At 40.7% G+C, this 24,901-nt stretch overlaps 1 protein-coding gene across 10 annotated transcripts in view; it reads right to left on the bottom strand.

The window, feature by feature from the left end:
- STAU1 (staufen double-stranded RNA binding protein 1) overlaps nucleotides 1-24,901 on the bottom strand; it is a 57,309-nt gene that overhangs the window by 19,970 nt on the left and 12,438 nt on the right. For 4 of the 10 annotated variants that reach the window (XR_016039097.1, XM_055438717.2, XM_055438748.2 and 1 more), the window contains exons 3-7: nucleotides 18,596-18,884; nucleotides 16,788-16,912; nucleotides 13,648-13,804; nucleotides 11,565-11,703; nucleotides 10,118-10,283 (exon numbers count right to left, since the gene is read on the bottom strand). Coding sequence is in view for 9 of the 10 variants with exons in the window: in XM_055438717.2 (XP_055294692.1) it covers nucleotides 10,118-10,283; nucleotides 11,565-11,703; nucleotides 13,648-13,804; nucleotides 16,788-16,912; nucleotides 18,596-18,800 (792 nt within the window). In the remaining variant the exon portion in view is untranslated. Of the gene's footprint in view, nucleotides 1-10,117; nucleotides 10,284-11,564; nucleotides 11,704-13,647; nucleotides 13,805-16,787; nucleotides 16,913-18,595; nucleotides 18,885-24,901 lie in introns of those variants that run through there. The other 6 variants (XM_055393248.2, XM_055438783.2, XM_088843688.1 and 3 more) reach the window with 3 other exon arrangements.

Here is a 24,901-nt window from a genome sequence, read left to right as displayed (position 1 = left end):
CCAGCCCAGCGTTCCTCATGATGTACTCTGCATATAAGTTAAATAAGCAAGGTAACAATATACAACCTTGATGTACACCTTTTCCTATTTGGAACCAGTCTGTTGTTCCATGTCCAGTTCTAACTGTTGCTTCCTGACCTGCATACAGGTTTCTCAAGAGGCAAGTCAGGTGGTCTGGGATTCCCATCTCTTTCAGAATGTTCCACAGTTTATTGTGATCCACACAGTCAAAGGCTTTGGCATAGTCAATGAAGCAGAAATAGATGTTTTTCTGAAACTCTCTTGCTTTCTCCATGATCCAGCGGATGTTGGCAATTTGATCTCTGGTGCCTCTGCCTTTTCTAAAACCTGCTTGAACATCTGGGAGTTCACGGTTTACATACTGCTGAAGCCTGGCTTGGAGAATTTTGAGCATGACTTTACTAGCGTGTGAGACAAGTGCAATTGTGCGGTAGTTTGAGCATTCTCCAGCTCTGTAACAAGGTTCATTTACAGTCCTTCAGAGGCTGGACAAAGACGGGCAGAGATCTCTGTGCACGTGGCCCACATGGATTCTATACTGTGCAGGGGTGATAATATGAGAAACAAGATCAGTAGTGACCCCAAAACATGGCAACGCACCCATGTTTCTTATTCCTGCGGATTCTTTAGTCAAAGAACTTGTAAAATGCTAGTTTCAAGATCAGAATTTCTATTACAGGAACCAGTGGCTGAAATTATTAAACAGGCAATGTGTAGCAAAATCCAGGATCTGATCTGTTGTGTATTTCCTGAGGTAGAATCTAACCCTAACCTAGGATCCATATTTCAAGCTATAAATAAAAGAAAGCTTTAAATTTAAAAAAAAAATTAATAATTAAGAACAGCATCCTATAAACATAAATTTAACCAGACAGTGTAATTTTGTCTCTCCTTTCGTGATAATATTTTCTTTCCATCTGGTTTCATTCCACTCACTGCCTGGCGATATACTTTACATAGCAATTTCTGATGGTTTAGTAATTCGAACACATTTTTACACTTGTTGTTTAAATCCTAAAGAGAAAGAGGGCCTGCCATTTTATGAGTGAATCTTTAAAGCCATAAATTTCCAAGCAAGGTATCTTAGAATTCTAGGGTACACAGAAGTTTGGTTTGAAATTTATTTTTTAAATAGGTTTAAACAAGCCTATTAAAAAGCGTTTTAAAAGGTAAGCCTGTTCAACAAATAGTGCTGGGAAAATCAGGTATCTACACACACACAAAATGAAGTTTGACTCTTACCTCATACCACATTCACAAGTTAACTCAAAATGGATCAAAGACCTAAATGTAAGGGCTAAAAGTATAAAACTCTTAGAAGAAAACACAGGGGGACAGCTTCATGACACCGGATTTGGCAATGATTTCTTGGATAGAACACCAAAAGCATACATAGATTTTGACTTCATCAAAATTTAAAACTTTAGTACAAAAAAACTATCCAAAAGACGCTGGTACATTAAAGGACACAAAAGAACAAAGACAACCCATAGAATGGTAGAAAATACTCACAAATCACACATTTGATAAAGAATGTCCAGAATACCTAAAGAACTGTAACAACCCAACAATAAATAATGCAATTCAAAAATGGAGAAAGGATCTGAACAGACATTTCTCCAAAGGAGATATGCAAATACACAACATCACTACTCAAAGAGAAATGCACTTCAAAACCACAATGAGATACCACCTCACACCCATAACAACAGCCACAGAAAATGGCAAGTGTTGTCAAGGTTGTGCAGAAACTTCAATCTTTGCACATTTCTGTTGAAAATGTAAGATGGTGTAGCCTCTGTGGAGAACTGTATGGTGGGTTTCTAAAAAATTTAAACATAGAATTACAATATGATCCAGCAATTTCACTGCTAAACACATACTCAAAAGAATTAAAAGTAGGTATTCAGCTACTTGCACATCAATGTAGCAGTGTTATTCACAATCGCCAGAAGACAATAATCACACAAACACCCATCAACAGATGAACGGATGAAACAAATATACAGATACCACGGTCAGTCTTAAAAAGGAATGGGGTGCGGGGGGAGAATGGAATTATGAAACAAGCTACAACACAGAGGAACCTTGAACATATTACAATAAACGAAGTCAGTCAGACACAGATGACAAATGTGCACTCACACGAGGTATCTGCAACAGCAAGTACACAGACAGACGCAGGGTAGAGGTTTACCACGGGCCTGAGGACAGCGGGGTGGGGGACGGCAGAGTTACTGCTGAGCGTGTCCATCATTCCTGTACTTTGTGTGTGATGTGATGAAAGGGTTTTGAAAATGGAAGTGGTGACGGTTGCACAGCACTGAGAATGTATTTAAGGCCACTTTTTGTGCACAACCATGTGTGTTGACAGCTGTTTATTTGAAGAGTTCAGAGATTTCTACAATACATGAGCTATTTTTTTAAAAAATACATGAGCTATTTACATACTCTCATGATACATAACTGTGTCAATGAGAATGTTCTCCTCAGGTGCAACCGGAACCAAAACTGGAAATAAGCCAGGTGCTGCTGACACAACACTCCAATCGCCATGCATGTACCCCAATTTTTCTTTTTTTTTGTTGATTATACCAGTTCAACTCCTTTTAACTTTTAGTTATGACCTGGTTCAAACATACAGGAAAGTACAGATAATAATGTAACACACAATTCTATTGGATATAATAAACTGCAACACTAAACACCACTGACATTATTTTTTTCCTTTGATAAGGAAAACAATGAAGTCCTTCTCACACTCCTTCCCACAGGAGAGTTAACCACTACTCTAAAATGGGACCGGATCTTTCCCAGCCATGTGGGTTTTTTGTTGTTGTTTTTTAATAGACAAAAACAATATACAGTGTAATTTGCTGCTGTGAAAATTCACATAAATCATTCTCACTGACTGCCTTTATAAATACTCTAAAATTCAAACTGACAAGTTCTACTGATGAACTTACTTCTGCGTTTTGCACACTGAGGTTCCACCTAAGTCTGTGCAGGGAAATTCCTGAGTCGAATACTGAATTCTAAACTCTCAGCCAGTGTTTCTCAAGCATAGCGGCGTCAGGATTATTTGGGAGCTGTACAAACACAGATGCCAGAGCCCCGCTCCAGATACGTGAACTCAAATTTCTGCAGGAGGGCCTGGATATCCGTTTTATATATGGTATTTGTTTTTTGTTTTTAAAAAGGCCCCTAGCGACCAGAGTTGAGATTCATGGCTTGAAGCTACTGCTTCAAACAGAACTGCAGATTGGACAAAGCAGCCAGTAAAATAAAAATGCAAAACAGAAAACAAAGATATACACATATCTGGGAGAGAGACTATATTGCTCTTTTACATAAACAATTTTAATATTATCTGGATTGGACAAAATGGTGCAATGGGGGAAGCAGCAAATGACTCAAAAAAAATCCACAAATACCATTCCCAGTGAGATGAGGAAACTGCAGCGGGCCCTTAGTCTTACCTTCAGGAAGGGGGAGTTACTGTTAACATCAATCCCACAGTATATGGTTCAGCAATAACATCTAGGCAACATTAAGGAACAAAAACAAAAACACTCTGAACCATGCTTAACCCTCAACATGCCAGGGAAAAACAATCATCACTATTTACCATCCGGCTACAATGAACCGTCTAGATTTTTCTATAAAGTCATTTTACAAATAACTTACAGAATAAAAGGACAACAAAAAATCATTCCATTATAGATTTTAATAAAAAAATTAAAATAACAAACCTAACTTTTTATTCCAGGTTTGCAGTCAGGAATGAAGGCAAATATACCCAAAACAGGCAAAGACACTAAACACAACTAACGGCTCACCAGCTGCCACGCCTGAACTTAAGAGCACAACCCACAGTAACGGCGCCAGACTTCAAACCCACTCCCGTGGGTCCCAGCTTATCATAATTCTGTTTCTTCTTGTACTCGTATTGTCAAAACATGTTACTTTTGAAAATGAGTCATAACTGTTGAAGGGAGAACAGCCATCTCCTTTGCTCCATAACTACAAAATGCTTTCATTTCCAGGTTTATAAACACCAAGAGAAGGATCAGCCTAATGATCTTTTTGTCATTACTGTATCATCAATTTCCTTCTAATACACACACCTCCTTCTGCATGATCCAGTTATTTTTTGGATACTAAGTGACAAGAAAATTCTGGTGGCTAAACATCATATGCCAGAAGGCTGTCATACAAATATTTTTAGAAAGTCAAAACAGGATGGTCCAGTTCTTGTAAAATGCTGTGTGGTAAAAGTCTTTCCTTTGAATGACTGACCAGGAGAGAATGCACATCTCTTTTTCATACACCACAGAAACACACAGTCCCCTCGCAGACTCTTGGGCAAACTTATCTAAGGTGTCATCTGAAGACCCCCAGTCCAAGTCACATCCACACTCAATCTCCCTGTCCCCATGAGAGTCCAGAGTGCTGCTGACCGTCTCTCTGCACTCATCTTCTGATTGGTCTAACAAGGAAAATGTCTTCCTCCATCAGTTTTCTTGTTTGCCAGTAGGGATGGAAAAAGACAATTTCTGAATTCTCACCTGGGTTCAAAAAAGCTAAAAGAGTAAAAAGATGGGTATCTCCAGTCTTCTTTTGTATCTTCTTGAAAGATAATACGATGCATTAGGCAATGCAATAAGAACATTAAAGATGATGCAACAGTGACAATTATTTCACGACTGTATCATCCATTGAGGGATTTCATCATTCTTCCACTTCTTTATTATTTTAGTCTTGTTTATTGCAGATTTGGGAATATATGATAGTGCTGAAATAGTATGTATAGGATGGATGACAAGCAGCAAAATGTTTCAAAACACAAGAAAATTAAGAGTCCATAATGTTAAGATTTATAAAAGGGTCCAAAGGACCCTCATGATTGTAAGACAAATTACAATTCTACTTTCAAAATTAAGTATATTTTCACCTTGTTCTTTTAAACCTCTAGAAAAAGAATTAAAGTCACGTAATATCAATTCTTACAGAACTAGAAAAAAGCTCAAAAATAAAAATTGGGTTCAATGGAAGTTGAGCATATAATGAAGTATAGATAGTATAATGAAAAGTAAGGTCTCCAATTTTAGTTTAGTCCTACTTAAACACATCCTTCAGAGAAGGCAATGGCACCCCACTCCAGTACTCTTGCCTGGAAAATCCCATGGATGGAGGAGCCTGGCAGGCTGCAGTCCACGGGGTCACAAAGAGTCAGACACAGCTGAGCAACTTCACTTTCATTTTTCACTTTCACGCATTGGAGAAGGAAATGGCAACCCACTCCAGTGTTCTTGCCTGGAGAATCCCAGGGACGGGGGAGGCTGGTGGGCTGCCGTCTATGCGGTTGCACAGAGTCGGATACGACTGAAGCGACTTAGCAGCAGCAAACACATCCCTGGCTCAAGCAAAGATAAGAACTCAAGAACAAGAAGAGCTGCATTCATTTATTTTTACAGAAGTAGCATTTAAAAACTGGGCTTCCCTGGTAGCTCAGCCGGTAAAGAATCTGCCTGCAATGCAGGAGACCCCCGTTCAATTCCTGGGTCGGGAAGTTCCTCTGGAGAAGGGATAGGCTACCCACTCCAGTATTCTTGGGCTTCCCTGGTGGCTCAGACAGTAAAGAATCTGCCTGCAACGCGGGAGACCTAGGTTGGGGAGATCCCCTGGAGGAGGGCATGGCCACCCACTGTAGTATTCTTGCCTGGAGAATTCCATGGACAGAGGAGCCTGGCGAGCGACAGTCCATGGGGTCGCAAAGAGTCAGACACAACTGAGTGACTAAGCACAGCACAGTATTTAAAAAAAGAAAACTTCAAACGGTACAATTTTAAGAAGTCTGTCTTCTAACACTACCAGCAAGAGAAAACTAATTTTAAAGTTTGATATAACCTTCAAGACAGAAACGATGCACATCCAAATATACAGAGATATACATACACACACACAGAGTTGGCGCCTTCGTTTACTTAACACAAACAACAGCTCTATACTTGCAGTAACAGCTCTGCATCATGGGTCCCCCGCCCATTCAATAGATTATAAGCCTTCTTTTAGGTCCGCGTAAATAGATCTACCACACCCTGGTAGTCTTGGGAAAAATGTATTCATTTATTATATTCAACCATTTCCCTGAGAACGGCCATATGAGGCTAGCTCCTGTTTTTCCCTATCACAGACACTGTAGCTATGACCATCTTACTCCTAACACCTCAACTCTGAGAACTCATCTTTTATTAGCACAAGCCATAGAAGAGAAAAGAAAAGAAAGGAACAGAATAGATAGAACAGAAAAGAACTGCTTTCCCAACTCAGGACCTTTGCACAAGCTGCTTCCTCTGCTGGGAATGTACCTGCCCTGTTCTCTTGTTCACCTTCATCCTGAGCTTAAATGGCTCGTCCCTCAGGGCACCATCAGTGCTCCAACCTAAACAAGACACTCCGTGCTCTCGCGATACGTGCTACTTTCATCCGTGCATTCGCTGAACTTTTTGATGACACTCCATTCAACCAAGCTCCACACGGGGAGGGGCACTGCCGCTGTTTACCTGCAGGGCTGGCCGAGCACAGGGCATGTTGTCAAGGGGTCAGACTACACCTGTCTTACAGACAGAAACTGCTGGCTTTATTGGCTATGCTCTAGAGAAGATGAACTGATGCAACACACAATCACAAGTACTAAAATTATCAAGAACAAAACAGACAATTTATTTGCAATGAGAACTTTCAATGCAGGCAGGCTGTGGGCAAACAGGCTCCTTAGGCCCTGCTGGCAGAGAACTAAACAGGTACTGTCTTCCTGGTGGGGAACCTGGCCACATACATTACCAGGCAATTCCACTTTGAGGACAATGGCTCACAAAAATAACCACAGATATACACAAAGATTTCATGACAACAATGTTGTTCACTACCTATTTTATAACAGGAAAGATTGCAAACAACCCAAAAAGCAAGCCTCTGTTGTTGAAAAACTAAACTGGTATGCTCACAGAGTGGAGCACTCTGCAGCCGTTGAAGACGGCTTAGAGGCATGCTGAATTTGAGTCCTCCATGGAATTTTAAGTAAACAGCATAAACACATCATAATAAGCACTTCAGTAGGGGGAAAAAAAAAGCGGTTATTGTACAATATCATCCCATTTTTGTGAAATAGACAGGTGTGTGTGCTTACTTACATATGCCCTGACATCCACAAAAATGTTTACAGTGACTACCTACAAGTGGGAAATTTATTTTTTCTTTTTTTGAAGTTAAAAATTGTTACAGTTCATAGGCATTCCTTGTTAAGAACAAAAAATTAAAGCTATCTTTTAAAACTGTCTTTCTTCCCCTGCTGCCCACTCTCCAGAAGGCCTGGTAGACCAGCAACAGCTCAGTTAGGTGGAAAGCCAAGTGTTTCACTTACAACTTCAAAGAAAATGTCATTTCTGAAGCACTGTTTGGGCCAGTCTTTGCACCATTTCTGAAGGGAACTGTCTCTACTTCAAATCACAACGAACTAGAAAAGGGGCAAAGAGGAGGAAACAAGGGGACAGATGATGTCCATGACTCCCAACCAAGCTGCTTACAGAAGTCAGACGAGCCAAGGAAAGGGCGTCCGCTGCTCTAGCCTCTGCCCTCAGGCCTGAGGCAACCAACTGCTCCAGCGGCGATGGGTCACTCTAAGGCTCTGACAGGCACTTTCCCTTTGCAGCAATACAGTGAGTTAAACCTCCAAGGAGGATTCCAAGGCCGAAAACCGCCTAGGAAACACTGACAATATTTAGGACCCATGATTCCCAAACCCTGACTGTTTCAGTTACTCTAAGAGCTCGTTAAAAAGAAAAAAATCAGACTTCCCTGGCAGTTCATTGGTTAAGACTCTGTGCTCCCAATGCAGGCAGCAAGGGTTCAATTCCTGGTTAGGAAACTAAGATCCCACATGACACATGGCATGGCCAGGAAAAAAAAAGCCAGACTCGTGAGTCTTAGCCTACTGCATTAGAATCTAGAATCGTGTGGGTGAGGCCAAGGAATTTTTTTTTTAACTTCTCAAGTGATTCTGAAGCAGACAACCCACATACCAGTGTTCAGTAATCGTTTAACAACTGCTGGCTAGAAGGAACCAAGAAATACCTATTCCATCTGATTCCAATTACACGAGCAGCAACGTCAACTCAACAAATGCAAAGCCTCCAAAAATGACTCAGATTTCACTACCTTCAGTGCTTTAACAAATTTCACCACTAAGGACCTCATCCTTTCACTTCAGTAAACCCCCCTAAGTTATACTCCATTCCTTTCTATTGGTCCTCAGTGAACTCTGGAAATAGAACATCTCTGTTAAAATGTGTGATTGCACTCGAGACGGAAATGCACCGGAACAAAACAAAACCAAAACCTTCCCATGCAGCTACCCATGAAGCCACAGGGGAATGCCCTGAGCTGAGTCACCCTAGAGGACAGCTGGACACAACAGACCTCTGCAAGCACCCCGTCAATGGTTCCCCAACTGCATACCTATCATCACCCATTTGGGACAACGTTCTGTGCAAGATCTTCTGATTGTCTGAGAACTTGTTTCTCGAACAAGGAAAGTCAAATGCTTCCAAGGGATATGTTCAGGAGGCATTTCATGCTGTGATAAACAGAACCATGAAATCACAACATTTTCTACTCAGTGGGCTCTCCTGGACCTTTGGTGATCCAACTGCTTTATCAGAGCCAGCCACTAATGCTATGGCCGCTCAAGAGCATGGAGTCATTTTAGTGATGACTTAGCCAACCCACTCGAGTATTCTTGCCTGGAGCATCCCAGGGACAGAGGAGCCTAGTGGGCTGCCATCTATGGGGTCGCACAGAGTCGGACACGACTGAAGCGACTTAGCAGCAGCAGCAGAGATGTTCTAAGACCTATATTCCTATATATATATATTCCTATACCTATCGTGATCATTTTAAAACACAGCCCCCAGAGGAGTCCCCTGGGGGTCCAGTGGACAGGGCTCCACAGTCTCACTGCCCAGGGCCTGGGCTGGATCCCTGGTTGAGGAACAGTCCCACAAGCTGCACGCTGTAACCAAAAATAAAAAAAATAAGTTCCCAATTCTTTGATACTCCTCTCATCCACAAGTGGGGTTCTCAACACTGTGAATGTACCAACAGTCACTGACTTGTATACTTACAATGGTTAAAACCATGAAATTATGTGAATTTTACCTCAATACAAAAATAAATCAATAAATAAAAGTGAGCTCCTGTAGCCCCTTCTTGAGTCTGGGCTCCCCACCTGTGTGACCTACAGGATATGGCAGAAGTGGTGCTGGGCTGAATTCTGGGCCAGGGCCTGAGACACTGGCAGCGGCTTCCACCTCCTGTCTTCCAGAACACGCCCTCCTGGGACTGAGCCATCATACTGTGAGGGTGTGTAGAGTCTCTGCTCAAGTCAACCAGTAGGGGAACCGAGGTCACGAGACCAAGGTCCCCTCTTTGATCGCAGACGACAGCACAGCCGCCCGGCAAGAGCGCCGTCTTGGAAGAGACCCTCCAGCCCCACAGTGCCACGAGCTGCACGGCAGAGATGAAGTCTCTGTGCCACTCTCCCTGGACCATAGGCTTGTGAGTAGGATAAAGGCCTGGAGCTATTTAAGCCACGAAGTCTTGGGACAGTTCATTAAGCACAAATGGTTAACAGGCATTTCAAGATAATAAAGAAAATGTCTGGTCAAAATGGCTTCAGAAAACCCCCTAACCTGGCACCATAAATGACAGATTCTGAGAAGAACAATGTTCAGCACAGAAGAGTTGATCGCGTGCTCTTCAGCACTCAAGTGAGCCACAATCTTTCTAGCATGTTCACTCAGAACCGCGCCACTGAGTGCACAAGAAGGCACCTGGCGCTCCTGCTAAAAGCTCTGAGGTGGGTGGAGAGGCAGGAAAGACAGGAAACCTACAGTGCCCCAGAATGTGTGCGTGATCTAACAACAAATACTAAGCACAGCTCTCAGTGCGTCCTCTTAGAAAAACCACCCTGAGGCGATGTCTTCCTCCCACCCTCCGGCTCCACCCCAGGTGCCAGGCTCAGCCCTTGCCTCACCTCCAGCCTCTCAGCAGGGGGCTCGCTCTGCAGGACCCTCAGGGCTTTCGCAGCAGCATCGTGTTTCGCAGCCTGTCTCGTCTTCCCTTTCCCATTAAATTGCTGTCCTCCCACAGAAAGTTCAACTTGATAAAGTAAAGGTGGGACTGGAAATGGGTAAAAGTACCTAAAAATAGAAGGGGGTGAGGAAAATTAGTCTCAGATAAGTCACCATACTGTCTCTGACAAATTCCAGGTATTTCCTTCATCACAGGTCCTAATTACAGCAGCGTTTGCTCACCAATGATGAGTCCTCATCAGCACATCTAGAGATTTCATATGTTTACGCTAGATTAGAATTGCCACACAGTATGAGCAAATACTGATGCTAAAGCTGAAACTCCAATACTTTGGCCACCTCATGCGACGAGTTGACTCACTGGAAAAGAGTCTGATGCTAGGAGGGATTGGGGGTAGGAGGAGACGGGGACGACAGAAAATGAGATGGCTGGATGGCATCACTGACTCGATGGACGTGAGTTTGAGTGAACTCCGGGAGTTGGGTGATGGACAGGGAGGCCTGGCGTGCTGTGGTTCACGGGGTCGCAAAGAGTCGGACACGACTAAGCGACTGAACTGTTTACATTTTACAAAATAAATTGACTTACAATTTACATGAGTTCAATGTATAAAGCTAACCCATACTTACAGAATCTAAACTGGATTAGACTTTGGTTAAGAAAGAAAACTTAACTTGCTCTACTGTCTCGTACCTGAAATTCACACTTTCATGTCTCCAGAAAAGAATGGGAATTTTTTAACCAAAGTCTTTTAGAAAGGACCTGAATTTCTAGAAATCCCAACAGCCTAGAGCCTGGCAGAGGTTGGTTTCTATTTTTTTAAATGGCTTTGGCCTCCACCTCACTTCCACCCCAAAGTAGGGCAGAGAAATGAAGACCTCCAGTTTAATCATCAAGGTCTCCACCAGTGTCTTAAGACTTCGAGCAGAAGATTTTAAATGCATGGCACTTTCAGATTTCAATTAATATTGCACTGCACCTGTATACCAAGGCTATTTACAAAGCACATAAGTAAGTTCAAAAGTCAAAAAGTACCCAGTAAACAATAATCAAGAAATCTATGAGGGTTGAGAATTGTGGTGTCGCAGGAATCATGTTCAAATATGACTCAGTTGCACAAAGCAGTTACACGGGTGATCTTTAACCAGATTGCTTGGGGCATGAGCTGTACTGCTTGTGGGGAATGTGCCCAAGACCTTTCCAATGACAGGAGTTCAAAGAGCATCAAAATGCAGTTCCAGTGACACCAGGACAGTTCAGACTGACAGCAGCCTTTGGCAGGCCAAGGAGGACCAGACCATGTGCACTCTACAATCTATGCATCTTACTATTCTACGTGAAAGAGCAAATGTATTTTCACCTGGATTTAAAACAAAACAGACACGTACCTTGGGGGATAAGCACCTCCTCTCATGTTGTAGTTATAGGTGGACTGCATCCGAGAGTAAGGGTCGACAGGCTTATACATTGGTTTTTTCCCAAGTTTCATGCACAGTGCATTTAGCTCTACAGTAGGGGTTATGCTTTCTGCAAGACAGAATCAAAACAAAGAACTTTTTTTCCTGATGTGAGAATGACACTCACTAAAATCAAAAAGAATAGCATGCTTTCTACTAATTGGACTCATGATGCATTTCATGAAAGGCTCTAAGGACTTCACTGCTAGGCATCAGGTCAGGAAATCCAAGAATCTGCTGTGATTTCTAGGTATTAATACACAATCAACAGCACAAAATATACGGTAACGGCTACTGAGGAGCAGCAACGTAACACAAGATGTTAGCAGTGAGAATCAGTTGTCAGAAACAGGTTCCAATACTCATCAAATTTCATGAATAAAAGATCCCACAGGACTGTCCAAATCATTTCACTGTTTGGCAATACTCAACCAACATAACTTTGGTTGGACTGACTGACTGGCTTACACTTAGAAGGACGTCCATACATATTATTTCATAGGACAATGCGTTTATTTAGTACTAACTGGAGGCAAAGCACTGTGCTAAGCTTGAGAAACACAATTCTCGTCCCAGAGGAGTCCAGAGAACACAAGACACACTTCAAAAACTCTGATGCCACATTACTTGTGCTGTAAGGAAAGGTCAGAATCGCCGAGAAGAGACTGTAAACTCTATCTGGAGACGTCAGATGAGACCCACAAAACACTTAGATGCTTCCATTCTTAGGATTTATAATGGGATTTGATTTGTGGTAATACTTGTTAGAAATACGAGCTCTGTTTCCATATACAACAGGAACAAGCATATCTTAGGTTATCTCAGAATTATCCATTTTAGAAAATACTCATCATTCATCCTTCTCTTTTTCCCCCTCTAAGTTCATCCAATTCATAAACCTTTAAAAAATCATTTAAAAAGAAAACCAAACTGGAAAGATTAGTGCCAGTGAACAATCACATTTAAAATCAACAGCTTCATATCAAACACAGAACAACACTAGCAATGGCAAAGTTCAATTGAAATGCACACAAAAATCCACTTGAAAATGCTTCTTTAGGATGTAGGAAGAGGAAAATAAAAATGACTTGATTCTATACCATAACTGGTTTGACTAATCTAGTACATAAATCAAACTTATAAGAACATCTTTGAGTCTGCAAAGTCAGAGGGTCACATGAGTAATTAGCCTCTTTTTTCTTTCTTAGTTAACATATGAACTATATTTTTTACACAATTCAAATAGTTGTGTTTTAAGTAAGAGCAGCTCTGACCCATAAAATTTATCTGCAGTAGAGGATAAATGTGAAGCAAAGATCCCACAGAGAAAGCGACAGGACGAGAAAGGCGTGGCCGAGGCCTTCCCGGATCATTCCCACATGAGAAGGGCCCGGGGGACTTCATACACTTGAGGGGTGCCTCTCTTCAAACAGCCACTTCTACCTACAGCTGCCAGGTCGGTGGTCCCCAAGCTTTCACAGGACACTCCTCTTTAACAGTATTCTCCCCAACTGGGACCCCTGCCTGAAGAGATATCTATTAATCTGAATATAAGAAATAAATATCTAAATTATTTTCTCACTCTTGTTAATGATCAAGAGACATAAAACTGACAATCGGGGTTACGATCAACATGCTATAATCAGTATTACCACACAAAGTTGAAGTGATTTTAGCTAAAACCCACATTCTCACAATCTATACAACCCTTATCAAAAGAAAAAAAAAATTCCTTTCATTAAGCTTTTCTGAAAGTCTTTTCTGAAATCGTTTGGTGATATTCCCCACCTCTCGTGACCACCTCTCCAGATCATCAGGCATCGAGGGGCTGTAGATGGGAACCACTGCTTTAGAGTCAGGTTAAGATTCCGAAAAGATAAGCATTTGCCACTGGTAGTGCAGACTCTGTGCTTTCAAAATCAACAAGTTAGTTAAGAAAGAATTCATATACATACTAAACGGATACCTCTAGACACACTTTTGAAAGGAACCTGTCTTGGCCCACGCATAATACCTGGATTTCTTCCTTCGCTACGAAAAGGGCGGACTATAGGTTTAGGAAATTTTGTTCCTTCCAAAGCTTTGGCAGCAGCTGTGTGTTGGGCTTTTTTAATACTAGTTCCTTCAGCTTCCCAGTGCTGATCTCCAAGAGTTAGCTGTACTGTAAACACCTACAAATGAAAATTGTGAGCTCTCAATTCAGGAAACCTGATGTTGACTATAATATGTCATTTGGACCTTGAACATAATTTATGGTCATGGTTTAAAAGACCTGATCATTATCTTTGTCATTTATCCCTTCATCCCCCTTTTCACTGTTTCTAGAAACACGAAAAGATACATGTATCACTGACTTGTATTGCATTGCACTCCACGAAAAAAGTATCTTTTGAAAGATGGGTATAAGTACAGAAACTAAAAACTGTTCTCTTACATATTAAAATATTAAATGCTGATTATCTGGAAGCCATCCAAATAAAAACTGTCTTCCCATTTCTTCTCATGGAAGAAATTTAGCAAGTTTAATTTAGACACGTAATAGTACCTCATACAAATGAAGACAGCATTTGTTGTAATTTGTTCACTGATTCTTGTCTGAAAATAGAACCCCATTAGGCCAAAACCTCAAATGAATTTGGGAATGTCATTCAGGTTTTACAACGCTACCTTTTACTTTCCTAAGACTGTACTATTCAGACACTGCTCCCCCCTTTTCAGAAGATGAGATTCACTGCAAGCAAAGATCTAACAACATTTCTGAACTCAATTATAAGGAGGCATTCAAAAGAACTAATTTTGCCCTTAACAACTGCGGACAATGACAAGCCTTTTTTCCTTTTTAAGTATAAAGGGAACTTGTGTTCACGCTCTATTGGTAAAGTTAGGTTATGTTAATCCCATCAGAATTGGACAAATAATTCATCCAAAAAACACTAGGACCCACCACAGCGCAGTGATTCTTTAACACTTGTGTGCATCTGAAGAATAACCCAGGAAGCCTGGTAAAATACACGTGCCAGGAGTTTTGACTGAAAAGAAAAAGGGGAGGCCTGCGTCTGTGCACTTTTAATAAGCTCCCAAAGTCATTCTGATGCACTTCAACGTTTGAGATTCACTACTTTGGAGCTTTTATTCTTCTGATTTTCTTTATCACAGAATCTATCACTTTATTTCACTTACAAATACTTCACGTGAGAAATGGTGATTTGAGTATGTCCAGGTCATTTAAATTTGGTGCCTCAAGGGATGGGGCCAACTTGCCTTTCGAGCTGATTTTTCTTGTAGGTCTTAACTTCAGAATTCCCTCAGTGCACAGCGTCCACTAAAGGGCGAAACATTAAAGAATCTTTCACCCCTCTTGAAATATTAGGGTCTCCTGTATTTATGTTGCAGTTCACAAAGTTACTCATTAAAGCACCAACAGCATGAATTCAAAACCCTGGCTGGCATGAGAACTCAAACAGCAGAAGCAGCCTGCAACGCTGTGCAATCCCTCAGTCATTTTCGTGATCCTTTCATGGAAAGACATCAAAGGGGGAAAACGCTATAGACAGAAGAGTTAATTTCACGGTCAGTCTTGCCTTTCTCCACGACTGTCCCAACGGCGCTGCTGCCTTCTGTGTGGAGGGGCAGTGGTGAGGTTAGATCTCGGTTCAGACAGAATTAAAAGTACACCAGACCTCTGACTTTTTAAATAGTCTAGTAATTATTTAGGAGGGAATAAATTTTTCTCTTTGAACAACTTGTAGGCAAAAAAAAAAAAAATGCAGCTACAGACTGAACACACAGCCAAATTACCTAAAAGGTACCAAAGTTCAAGCGAGAAAATACATATTTCCAAAAATACCAAAAACAGTTAATAAAGGGAATCCCAAAGTTAAGATCTGCAAAAAAAATCCTGTAGAAGAAACAGAACAGTTACCAAAAACTTTGGCTAACTGCCTTCTAAAAGTAAAGAAATATTTCAAATATAATTATGCTTTAGAATAATATTAAAACTACCTTCATGAGAGTGGGAAATTTCTGTTTTTCTTAAATGGATAATTGCTTAATTGTAATAGCTACCATTTCTCAAGCATTTACTATGTGCCAGACACTGCGCTCCACCCTTTGACATATATTCTCACAACAGACCTATTTGGTAGGTATTATTATCTCCATTTTACAGATGAGGAAACGGAGTTTCAAAAAAAGTTGTAACCTGCACAAGGTCATCAAGTTAGTAAGAAGCTAAGATTCAACCCAGATCTGTCTGACTCCAAAGGCAACTAACCAAAACGCGCTACCCTATGGGGCCTGTTCATGATTGTGGTCGATGCTACTTTTAGTCCAAGAAGAAAGAGAAACTTGGTATCATTCAAGGTTTCAGGTTTGCACATCAGGAAAACTGAGGCACAAAGAGACAAACAACTCATCCTTATAAAACTGTATTATCTTACTTCAAGGCTAGAATCAGAAATAGGCCTAATTCCTTATCTCTCATACTGTAGTTGCAAAAGATAAAGCCAGATACGCAAACATTTAGGGTCCAAGAGGTACATTAGCACAGATATCAAGCAAGCTTAAAAGACTGAACTCCTGAATAACAAATAGTAAAAATTAAAATTATAGTGAGTCTTTCACCCTCTAAGATGAGAGTGACAAGGGTACCTGAAATCAGAGATAATTCCATGTACTCACAGGGAGGTTAATTTCTACCTCTCACATTCGAACCCTGTATCTGATTCTGAACAAGAGGCAACACTGATTTCCCATTCACCTCCTCTCCCTGCCCAGACATAAGGTACCTACGCATGTGCAAACGAACAGGAAAGGAGCCAGACGGAGGCTGCAGCCAGGAGGCCCAGAGCCCGGGAAACGCATAGGAAACCATTCATAGGTGCTTGGGACTTGTCTTGATTCAGAATCCTAAACACCACACGCTAACTGAAGTTTTAAAAGCCAAATATCCCCCAGAGAGGCATCTCTTTTGTTTGACCCACTCTGCAACGATGGAAAAAAGAAGTGACTCGCCCAAAATCTGTACTTCTGCATCTCTTTAAAACAACCTCAGCAGTATGTGTTTTGAATCACTGCACTGCTTGCAACTGCATGAAAAGAAAGAAAACATTCCTACTGGGTTATAAATGCACAAGCAGCATGGACAATATTTACCTTACAGTGAGCTGGGCCTTGCTCACGCAAAAGCTCATACTCAGGCTGAATCCTGTTGAAACGGGCTAACTCATTCACAAGACACATTGGGGTTTTCTCTTTAGGGTGTGCCATGTTAGAAGGAACTGAAAAATAATGTAAGAGCATCGAAGTCAACCAGCAGTGTTTGAGACTGCGGCTCTCCAGGGGTATGAAGAGAGGGAAAACAAACGCAAAGTCCAATGATTTAGAGCAACAGCGAGGCAAAACTGCAAACCACACTGAGGGCACATATCTGAAGACACAGCTGGAATCTTTTCTGAACCAGCCGAAGTCAGGTAACCTAGGAGGGAATGTGTCTTCAAAAGAGAGAATAGAAGTCAGAGGAATAACTAAACCATGGCAAGCACGCAAGATCTGAAATCAGATGAATGACTGCTATTATAACCAAGGGAATAACAAGGAGGTCTTTTGAGCAGAGACACATACACACACTGGTTACTCCAATAGTTGTCAGCTGTACCCTGTTCGTTATTTCACAAAATGCAATATGCCAATACCATTTCTCAAACAACAACTGTCTTTTTCCAAATAGCTAACTTCTCACTCCTGGAGTATCTTCTCATCTTATCTCCACAGGCTGCCATCCTCAGACTTTACCTATCTTTAATAATTATGTAAGTAAAATAAAATGGTCTTGGAGGGCGGGAGTTTTATAAAGTCAACAAAATGTGGATATAAGAACACATTAGAAGAGAAAGCAATTAAATCCCAGAGGCCTGAACTAGTCTGTGCCATTTCCTATTAAGATGGTATTCAAATGGCAAACACGGGGAACACTGAACCTCTAGAGGACTCTGACAAGTCAAGAACACCATCTGGTGAGCTGGTCCAAGGACGTCTAGAGGTAGCAGCATGATAGAGTCTGTGCAGCTGAGAGCGGGACAAGCTAAAGCTCTGAGAAGAGAGACACAAAGTAAAGGCAACGAGAGGATGGAGGAGGAAATGAAAGGGAAATGTCAGGCACTAAGGGTTACGAAGAGTTATTACAAGGTGACTCCAGTATAGAGACACCTATGCTGACACCCCCTTTAACTGGCTTTGCAACTTGGGAAGAGGAGAGGGGAGATTTGGGGAGCAGAATATTGTTTGTTTTTTTAGAATACTGTTTTTAAGGGTTATTTCCCCAGGAGTTGCAAGTCTTTTCCAATCCATGGATATTTTTATTTCATTTTTGTTTTCCTAATATTCAATTTTGAGGGCTTCCTTTTTAAATATCTCTGCTGCTTTGTTAAATTTCTAATTGGCCCTCACTGTGATTTCTCAACTACCTCTGGATGGCAACTTAAACTTACTTAGTCAAAATAAAAATTAGCAAATGCCAACACATTCTTTTGCACCCCAAAATCTGGCTGTCCCCTTGCTTGGGATAAATCTTACAGACCTCCAAAAAGGGCACTTACACCTACAAATCAGTTCCGGGAAATCATTTTAACAGCAGGATTTTCCCATATAACACTGAATATCCAAAATGGTATTTATTGCTCAATTTTTTTCTGCCAGCTACCAGTTTATAACAGAGTAGGCTTTATAGTTTGGTTTCCAATTTTCTTCCTTACACTTTGAAATGGTCTGTAAAAGGCCTCCATCGAGCCAGTATATCATCAACTGTGTTTTATATATGGTATAACGAAGTGTGGGCGGTATACTTTCTCCTGCTTCTTGAAGGTAAATGTGCAAGAGCTCCCTGTATCTGCAATCTACTTATTGGGTCAGAAAACAGGCTAAGAAAACATTTGAAACAGAAGACACTTGGATCATACGCTTACCTGCAGCTGCACTGGTGGATGTAATAGATGCAGAGGGTAAAGCAGAGTTTTGAATAGGTCTACCTGCATTTTCAGAGGGCAGAGAGCTAGCAGTAGAAGGAATACTCATCAAAGGCTGTGAGAGAAGAGACTGGTTCTTGCTCAGTATTTGGCTCCCTGAGAGAGCAGCAGATGGGTTCTGAACTTGCACTTGAACTTGAGACATGGTCACTTTCAACAAAAGTGAACAACTGCAGGTAAACAGCTTTCAGTGCAGGTTAATTCAGTGCTATGAAGTCTAAAGTTCTACCTGAAAGTTGTAAGGGAAAGAAAATAAAAAGATAAATTATAGAAGAGATATGTAATTGCCAATATGTAATTGCCAATATGTACTTGTCAAAAACTGGTGTCACCTACTCAAGTATGAAAACAGCCCGTTTAGTCTGTAACTGATGTACAGTAAGATTCACTAGCTTTGTGAATTTCTCATAGTGGTATTTTTTCTTTCCCCACAGTGTTTTAAAATGACTTACAATACCCACATACCCTGCATGTTCATTTTACAAAGAGAATCAGCAGGGTATAATAATACTTATTGTTGAATATTAAGAATTATAAACTATAGCCTACATTAGAAAATCAAATTAAAAACATGAGGTTTTCCACTGAATATGGGATATGGTAAAGGATTCTGGGCTCAAAATGGTAAGAAACTGAAAGTAAACTGGGTTTGTAACACCATTACTGGTGAATGTAAACACTGCTTCCACTTTTAGGCCATGTGCTCAGAATGGCACCTTTGGAGTTCTCCTTTAAATTGACTGAAGAAAGAGAAGAATTCCTCACTTTTCCCATTTCTTTTTCCTTATGATGATACAAGATCTCTGTGTTCTCCTGTGAGGTTTGTTTGATAATAGTCTCATTTTTTTAGATTTCAAACAAGAACTGTTGCACCCACAACTATGCTCATGGATCCTCAGAATAGCAAAGAACATTCTATAGTATGTTTATTATTAAAAGCAAAAGTGGAGAAGATGCAGAAGAGAGGAACAGATTTCAAGCTGACGATTTTACTAGTGTGGCTTGGCCGGGGGGGCAGTGGGTGGGGTGTGGAGCAGAGAAGATTGTTTACTGTATCTTGTAAGTTCCAAAGGTACTAATTCTAAATACATTTAAATTTCTTCACAAGTCAAAAATAAGGACAGTTCTGCTCATTTTCATGGCCATTGTTCAAAAAGCCGAAAATGTTTAAGCAAATCGAAAGTACTCAAAAATAACCATTAAGCAACAAAGAAAAGAAAAAGCCAAGAAAGGCAGAAACCAGCAAACTAACAAATTAGAAGTTCTACTATAAAGTAATTTTTGTTAGTTTTAAGTCTCAAAATGATTTTTAATTAAAGCCAAACCTCTACAACCAGATGAATGACCAAAGCAGATAAGTTACTTGAAGTCTTGGAATACCCTCCCTTGTGGAGAGCAAAGTGAAAAAGTAAAGTCGTTCAGTCGTGTCCAACTCTTTATGATCCCATGGACTGCAGCCTGCCAGGTTCCTGTGCATGGGATTTTCCAGGCAAGAATACTGGAGCGGGTTGCCATTTCCTTCTCCAGGATATCTTCCTGACCCAGGGATCGAATCCTGGTCTCCCGCACTGCAGGCAGTCTTTACCATCTAAGCCACCAGGGAAGCCCTTTGCAGAGAGCAAAAAGGACTACAAAACTCAAAATAAGGCAAAAATCAGAAACAAAAGCACCTTGGCTAAACTATGACTTTGGTTAATAACAGGTATAAATACTACCTTACATGACAAATTCTCCGAAATTACAATTGTTCCCTGTTTACTTTTGAAATCAGAACAAAATAGCAGGGGAGATGCACTGAAGATCTGGGCAGTGGTCTTAGTAGATAGGCTGCCAGTGTCAAGCAACAAGTCCAGAACCTTTTAGAAGGCAGCTATGACCTTCTTTCACTGTTCAAGCAGCTGCCAAAATATAAACATTTCTCTCTCAATCTCCCCCTCCTGCTCTTACTCATTCTCTCCCTCTCTCTCAACTCTGTCCTGAGGGCATTTTTCTACCCTCCCCTGCAAAACAAAAACCACTGAGAGTTGTGCTCACAGCTTCACAACACCAACCACGGACCCCAGGTCCAGACATGAGCCAAAAGCACAGCGTTCACTCCAGAGTCTACCTGCATCCCAGAAGGAGCAAGGCAACTCTGCCCTGGGTGGCTCTTGAGAGTCTGAGACTGAATGAACTAAATTTAGAAAGGGTGGGGCCCAAAGGGATATTGTTTGGCTAGCGTTCTCTACGGCAGGCCCACTGCCAGCATTTCCAGTGACAGACACAAATTCATAGGTTTGCTGGAAGTTGAGAAATGGAACAAACAGGATATTAAGACTGCCCCAAAAATGCTAACCTCAGGTACACCTGAAGGAGTTATATCTTTCAAACAACTGGTTGAAATAAGCAGTTCAAAACTGCAGATAGAAAGTATTTTAAACCCCAATAAGGCTCTATATTTTATAATTTTTTAGTTTGCAATATGACCAATAAAGATTCAGCACAGTACTCATTTTAAGTCATTTACTAATTTAACTTTTCTATGTGTCTTTAAGCCTGAAAAGAGAATCTAAAGAAGTAGTTTTAAGGAGGCAACTTTGCTCTCCAAGGACACCTGACGGTATCTGGAGACATCATTTGGCCGTCACGTCTGGGAATGGGAGAACCCACTGGTATTCAGTGGGTAGCAGAGCAAGGGTGCTATTTCCAGCACATATATATGCATCCACAGAGCAAAATCTTACTAGTGTATGAAGGGGCTTATATTCTCAGAGAGGAAAAGAAAGCCCCTTTGCATCTCAAAAGGCTCTGAAATACTGATGCTAGTATTTTACCCAAACAGATGCTCTTCCCCTAAGAGAAGTCAGGCAGCTACAAATAAGGCTTTTCACTACTGCCATCTATATAGTTCATAGAAGCATTCAGGGGAATCACGGAATTTCAGAGATATTTTTTCTACATAAATTAAGAACCTTTTGTTCAACACTACACCATCCGGAGATTAAATCCTTAATTGAAAACTTACACTTTCCTTTACACTTGTCTTTAAGCATTGTTTTCCATCAGATAAATTAGGGACTTAAAAGAGATTTAAATGTTCTATTAGAGTCTTCTTACAAAAGAATGGTATTTCACACACAGGAAAATTAGTTTGAAAAGTTTAAAACACAAAGACTCCAGTTTTCCCTGAGATTGGAAACATTTTTGACCGTGAAGCCTGCATTGTGCTGTTTCCCTGCCTCCTGTCTCCAGCACAGATGAGAACCGTTCATCTCCTGATTTTTTCCCCTAATTGAGGAGCTTGAGATACCAACTCAAGAAACCATTTTAATTCTATTCTCAAATCCTAAATTTATGGAATGCAAATAAAGGACTACAACATTGTGAGTGGTGAGATGACAAGAGTCATGGGTACCTCATTTAAAAAGATTCCTAATTCCAAGTGCCCCCAGATCCTAACTTGGGCCTGGCGACATAAAAATCTCATAAAAAAACTATCTCACCTGGCAATTTCCACTTTACAAGTGTCAAGTACTTTTTAATGGGTTGCAGTAAGGGGAATATGGACACATTATAAAAGCATTTTGAAAAACTGTACATGATGTGCTAAAAAGTGATCGGGCACAAAATGCACATTCCTACCCCAGCAATGAATCTACCAAAACTGGGCCATACTGAGTGCACAGCCTGAGTGACTTAATACACAAAAAGGCAGATCCTTCTAGAAACAGTTTACAGAACCACCTACAGTACTGCTTAGTACTAATTCCTTTCAACTAACAGACTGCTAAATTGCTACAGTATGAAACACCTACTTCAGCAATTATGGGAAAACATCATTTCTAATATCCATTTTTTAACAGGATTAACACATAACATAATAAAGTGTCCATACTTTTGTGCAATCAACACATCATTCTCCTTTGTAATAAGTGATGTTTCCAAACAAGATGTGTTTTTTAAAAAAAGGAAGGAAGGAAAGAAAAAGAAACAAAAAAGTCATCCCAATTCTGGATAAGCTTTTAAGAGCCCAAACACTGCACTAAGTATTTCCCCTTCTTGCCTTTATTATTAGGTTGGTGCAAAAGTAATTGCAATTTTGCCCTGTTGAACTCTGCCATTTGATACTGGAAATACATCCTTAAATGTGGTTATATTGTATTAATATATCATTTTAATGCACATTTCTCACTTTTTTTTGCTAACGAGATTATTTGCTATTTATTTTATATGTACTTTAGACTATGGAAATGATGTTAGACAAACAGCAAATTCAAGCAAGTTTTTAATTCAAGTTCAAAATGAGTTGTAAAGCAGTGGAGACAACTCACAACATCAACAACGCATTTGGCCCAGGAACTGCTAATGACCGTACAATGCAGTGATGGTTCAAGAAGTTTTGCAAAAGAGATGAGAGCCTTGAAGATGAGTGTAGTGGATGGCCATCAGAAGTTGACAATGATCAACTGAGACCAATCATCAAAGCCGATCCTCTTATAACTACACAAGAGGTTGCAAAGAACTCAACGTCTACCATCTACAGCCATTCAGCATTTGAAGCAAATCGGAAGGGTAAAAAAACTCGGTAAGTGGGTGCCTCGTGTGCTGACCAGAAATAAAAAAAAAGATCATCATTCTGAAGTATCTTCTCTTGCTCTATGCCAACAACAAACCAATTCTCGATCAGATTGTGACATGCAATGAAAAGTGGATTTTATATGACAACTGGCGACGACCAGCTCAGTGGCTGGACTGAGAAGAAGCTCCAAAGCACTTCCCAAAACCAAAGCTGCACCAAAGAAAGGTCATGGTCACTGTTTGGTGGTCTGCTGCCTGTCTGATCCACTACAGCTTTCTGAATCCTGGCGAAATCATTACATCTGAGAAGTATGCTCAGCAAATTGATGAGATGCACTGAAAACTGCAATGCCTGCAGCTGGTATTGGTCAACAAAAAGGGCTCAATTCTTTTCCACACCATCCAACCGCATGTCGCATAACACTTCAAAAGTTGAACGAACTGGGCTACAAAGTTTTGCCTCCTCCATCATATTCAGCTGACCTCTCAACCAAACGACTAGCACTTCTTCAAGCATCTCAACCACTTTTTGCAGGGAAAAACGCTTCCACAACCAGCAGAAAATGCTTTCCAGGAGTTCGTTGAATCCTGAGGCAAGGATTTTTATGCTACAGGAATAAGTTAACTTATTTCTCATTGACAAAAATACGTTGATTGTAATGGTCCCTACTTTTGAGTAATAAAGATGTGTTTGAGCCTAGTTATAATGATTTAAAATTCACTATCCAAAACCACAATTACTTCTGTGCCAACTTAATACATCTTACATAGTACGGGTACACAGATATGAAGGATCTGTGCTTCACCATGACAGAACTTTAGCAGTACCACCAGCAATTTTAGGATACATTTATTCACTATTCAACAAAATCTCTTAAGCCTCTACTACATGTGAACTCTACTATGGCAGACTGTACATTCTCAAGTGCTAGAAACTACTTGTTAAACTTTTCCTCAAAGACACAAGAAGAGCTCTTTAAGCAACCAACTGTACATCTATTAATCTGTTCTCTACAGCTTCTCAGAGGCTTCACTCTCAGGGAAACTTTGTCAACAACAACAAAAAGTTAAGGAACAAACCACTTTTCCTATAAAAGTCTTGAAATATACCTAAAATACCCACATCATTTCCTTACATCCAACTGGTTACTTCCAAGATCCTTCTCCCAGACATCTTTCTAACTGCAATGAGGTTATACAGTTTTCTGCAAGTGAACTCAATCCCCCAAGCACCACTTCACCCTACCTTCACCTCCCCACCACCAGCATCCCTCACCCCCTATCCCCTGAAAACAGCAGTTCACTGACTCCAAAGGTTATCCAAACACCCGTAGGCAGAGCACCAGAAGCACAGAAACACAAAAGTCACTATCATCCTACAGAATCATTTCCAAAAAGACAATGTCAACGTCAAGCAAATAATGTTCAACAGCAGGCCCATATATTAAATCACACCGTAATAAAAGGTTCTTCAAAAGAAATATGACTGAACTACTTAAGAGGAAAAAAAACAAAGAGACCTCAATGTACTTGGTGCCCAGAAGACACAGGACAAACAGCCATGCTGAGGCACAGTCACTTGCAAGACAATAAAATGAGCCAAAAATAATGCCTGGAAACCAGACTGGTCAAGACCTTTGCACCCAACACAAGTGCCTGACTGCAGCCCCCTCACACAGTTGACCCAAT

The sequence above is a fragment of the Moschus berezovskii genome, chromosome 15 (assembly GCF_049115385.1).
Source record: "Moschus berezovskii isolate FMDL1 chromosome 15, NW_MosBer_1.0, whole genome shotgun sequence".
Taxonomy (NCBI): domain Eukaryota; kingdom Metazoa; phylum Chordata; class Mammalia; order Artiodactyla; family Moschidae; genus Moschus; species Moschus berezovskii.
Note: the sequence above shows the minus strand (reverse complement) of the source record. Positions and strands in the feature narration are given on the sequence as shown.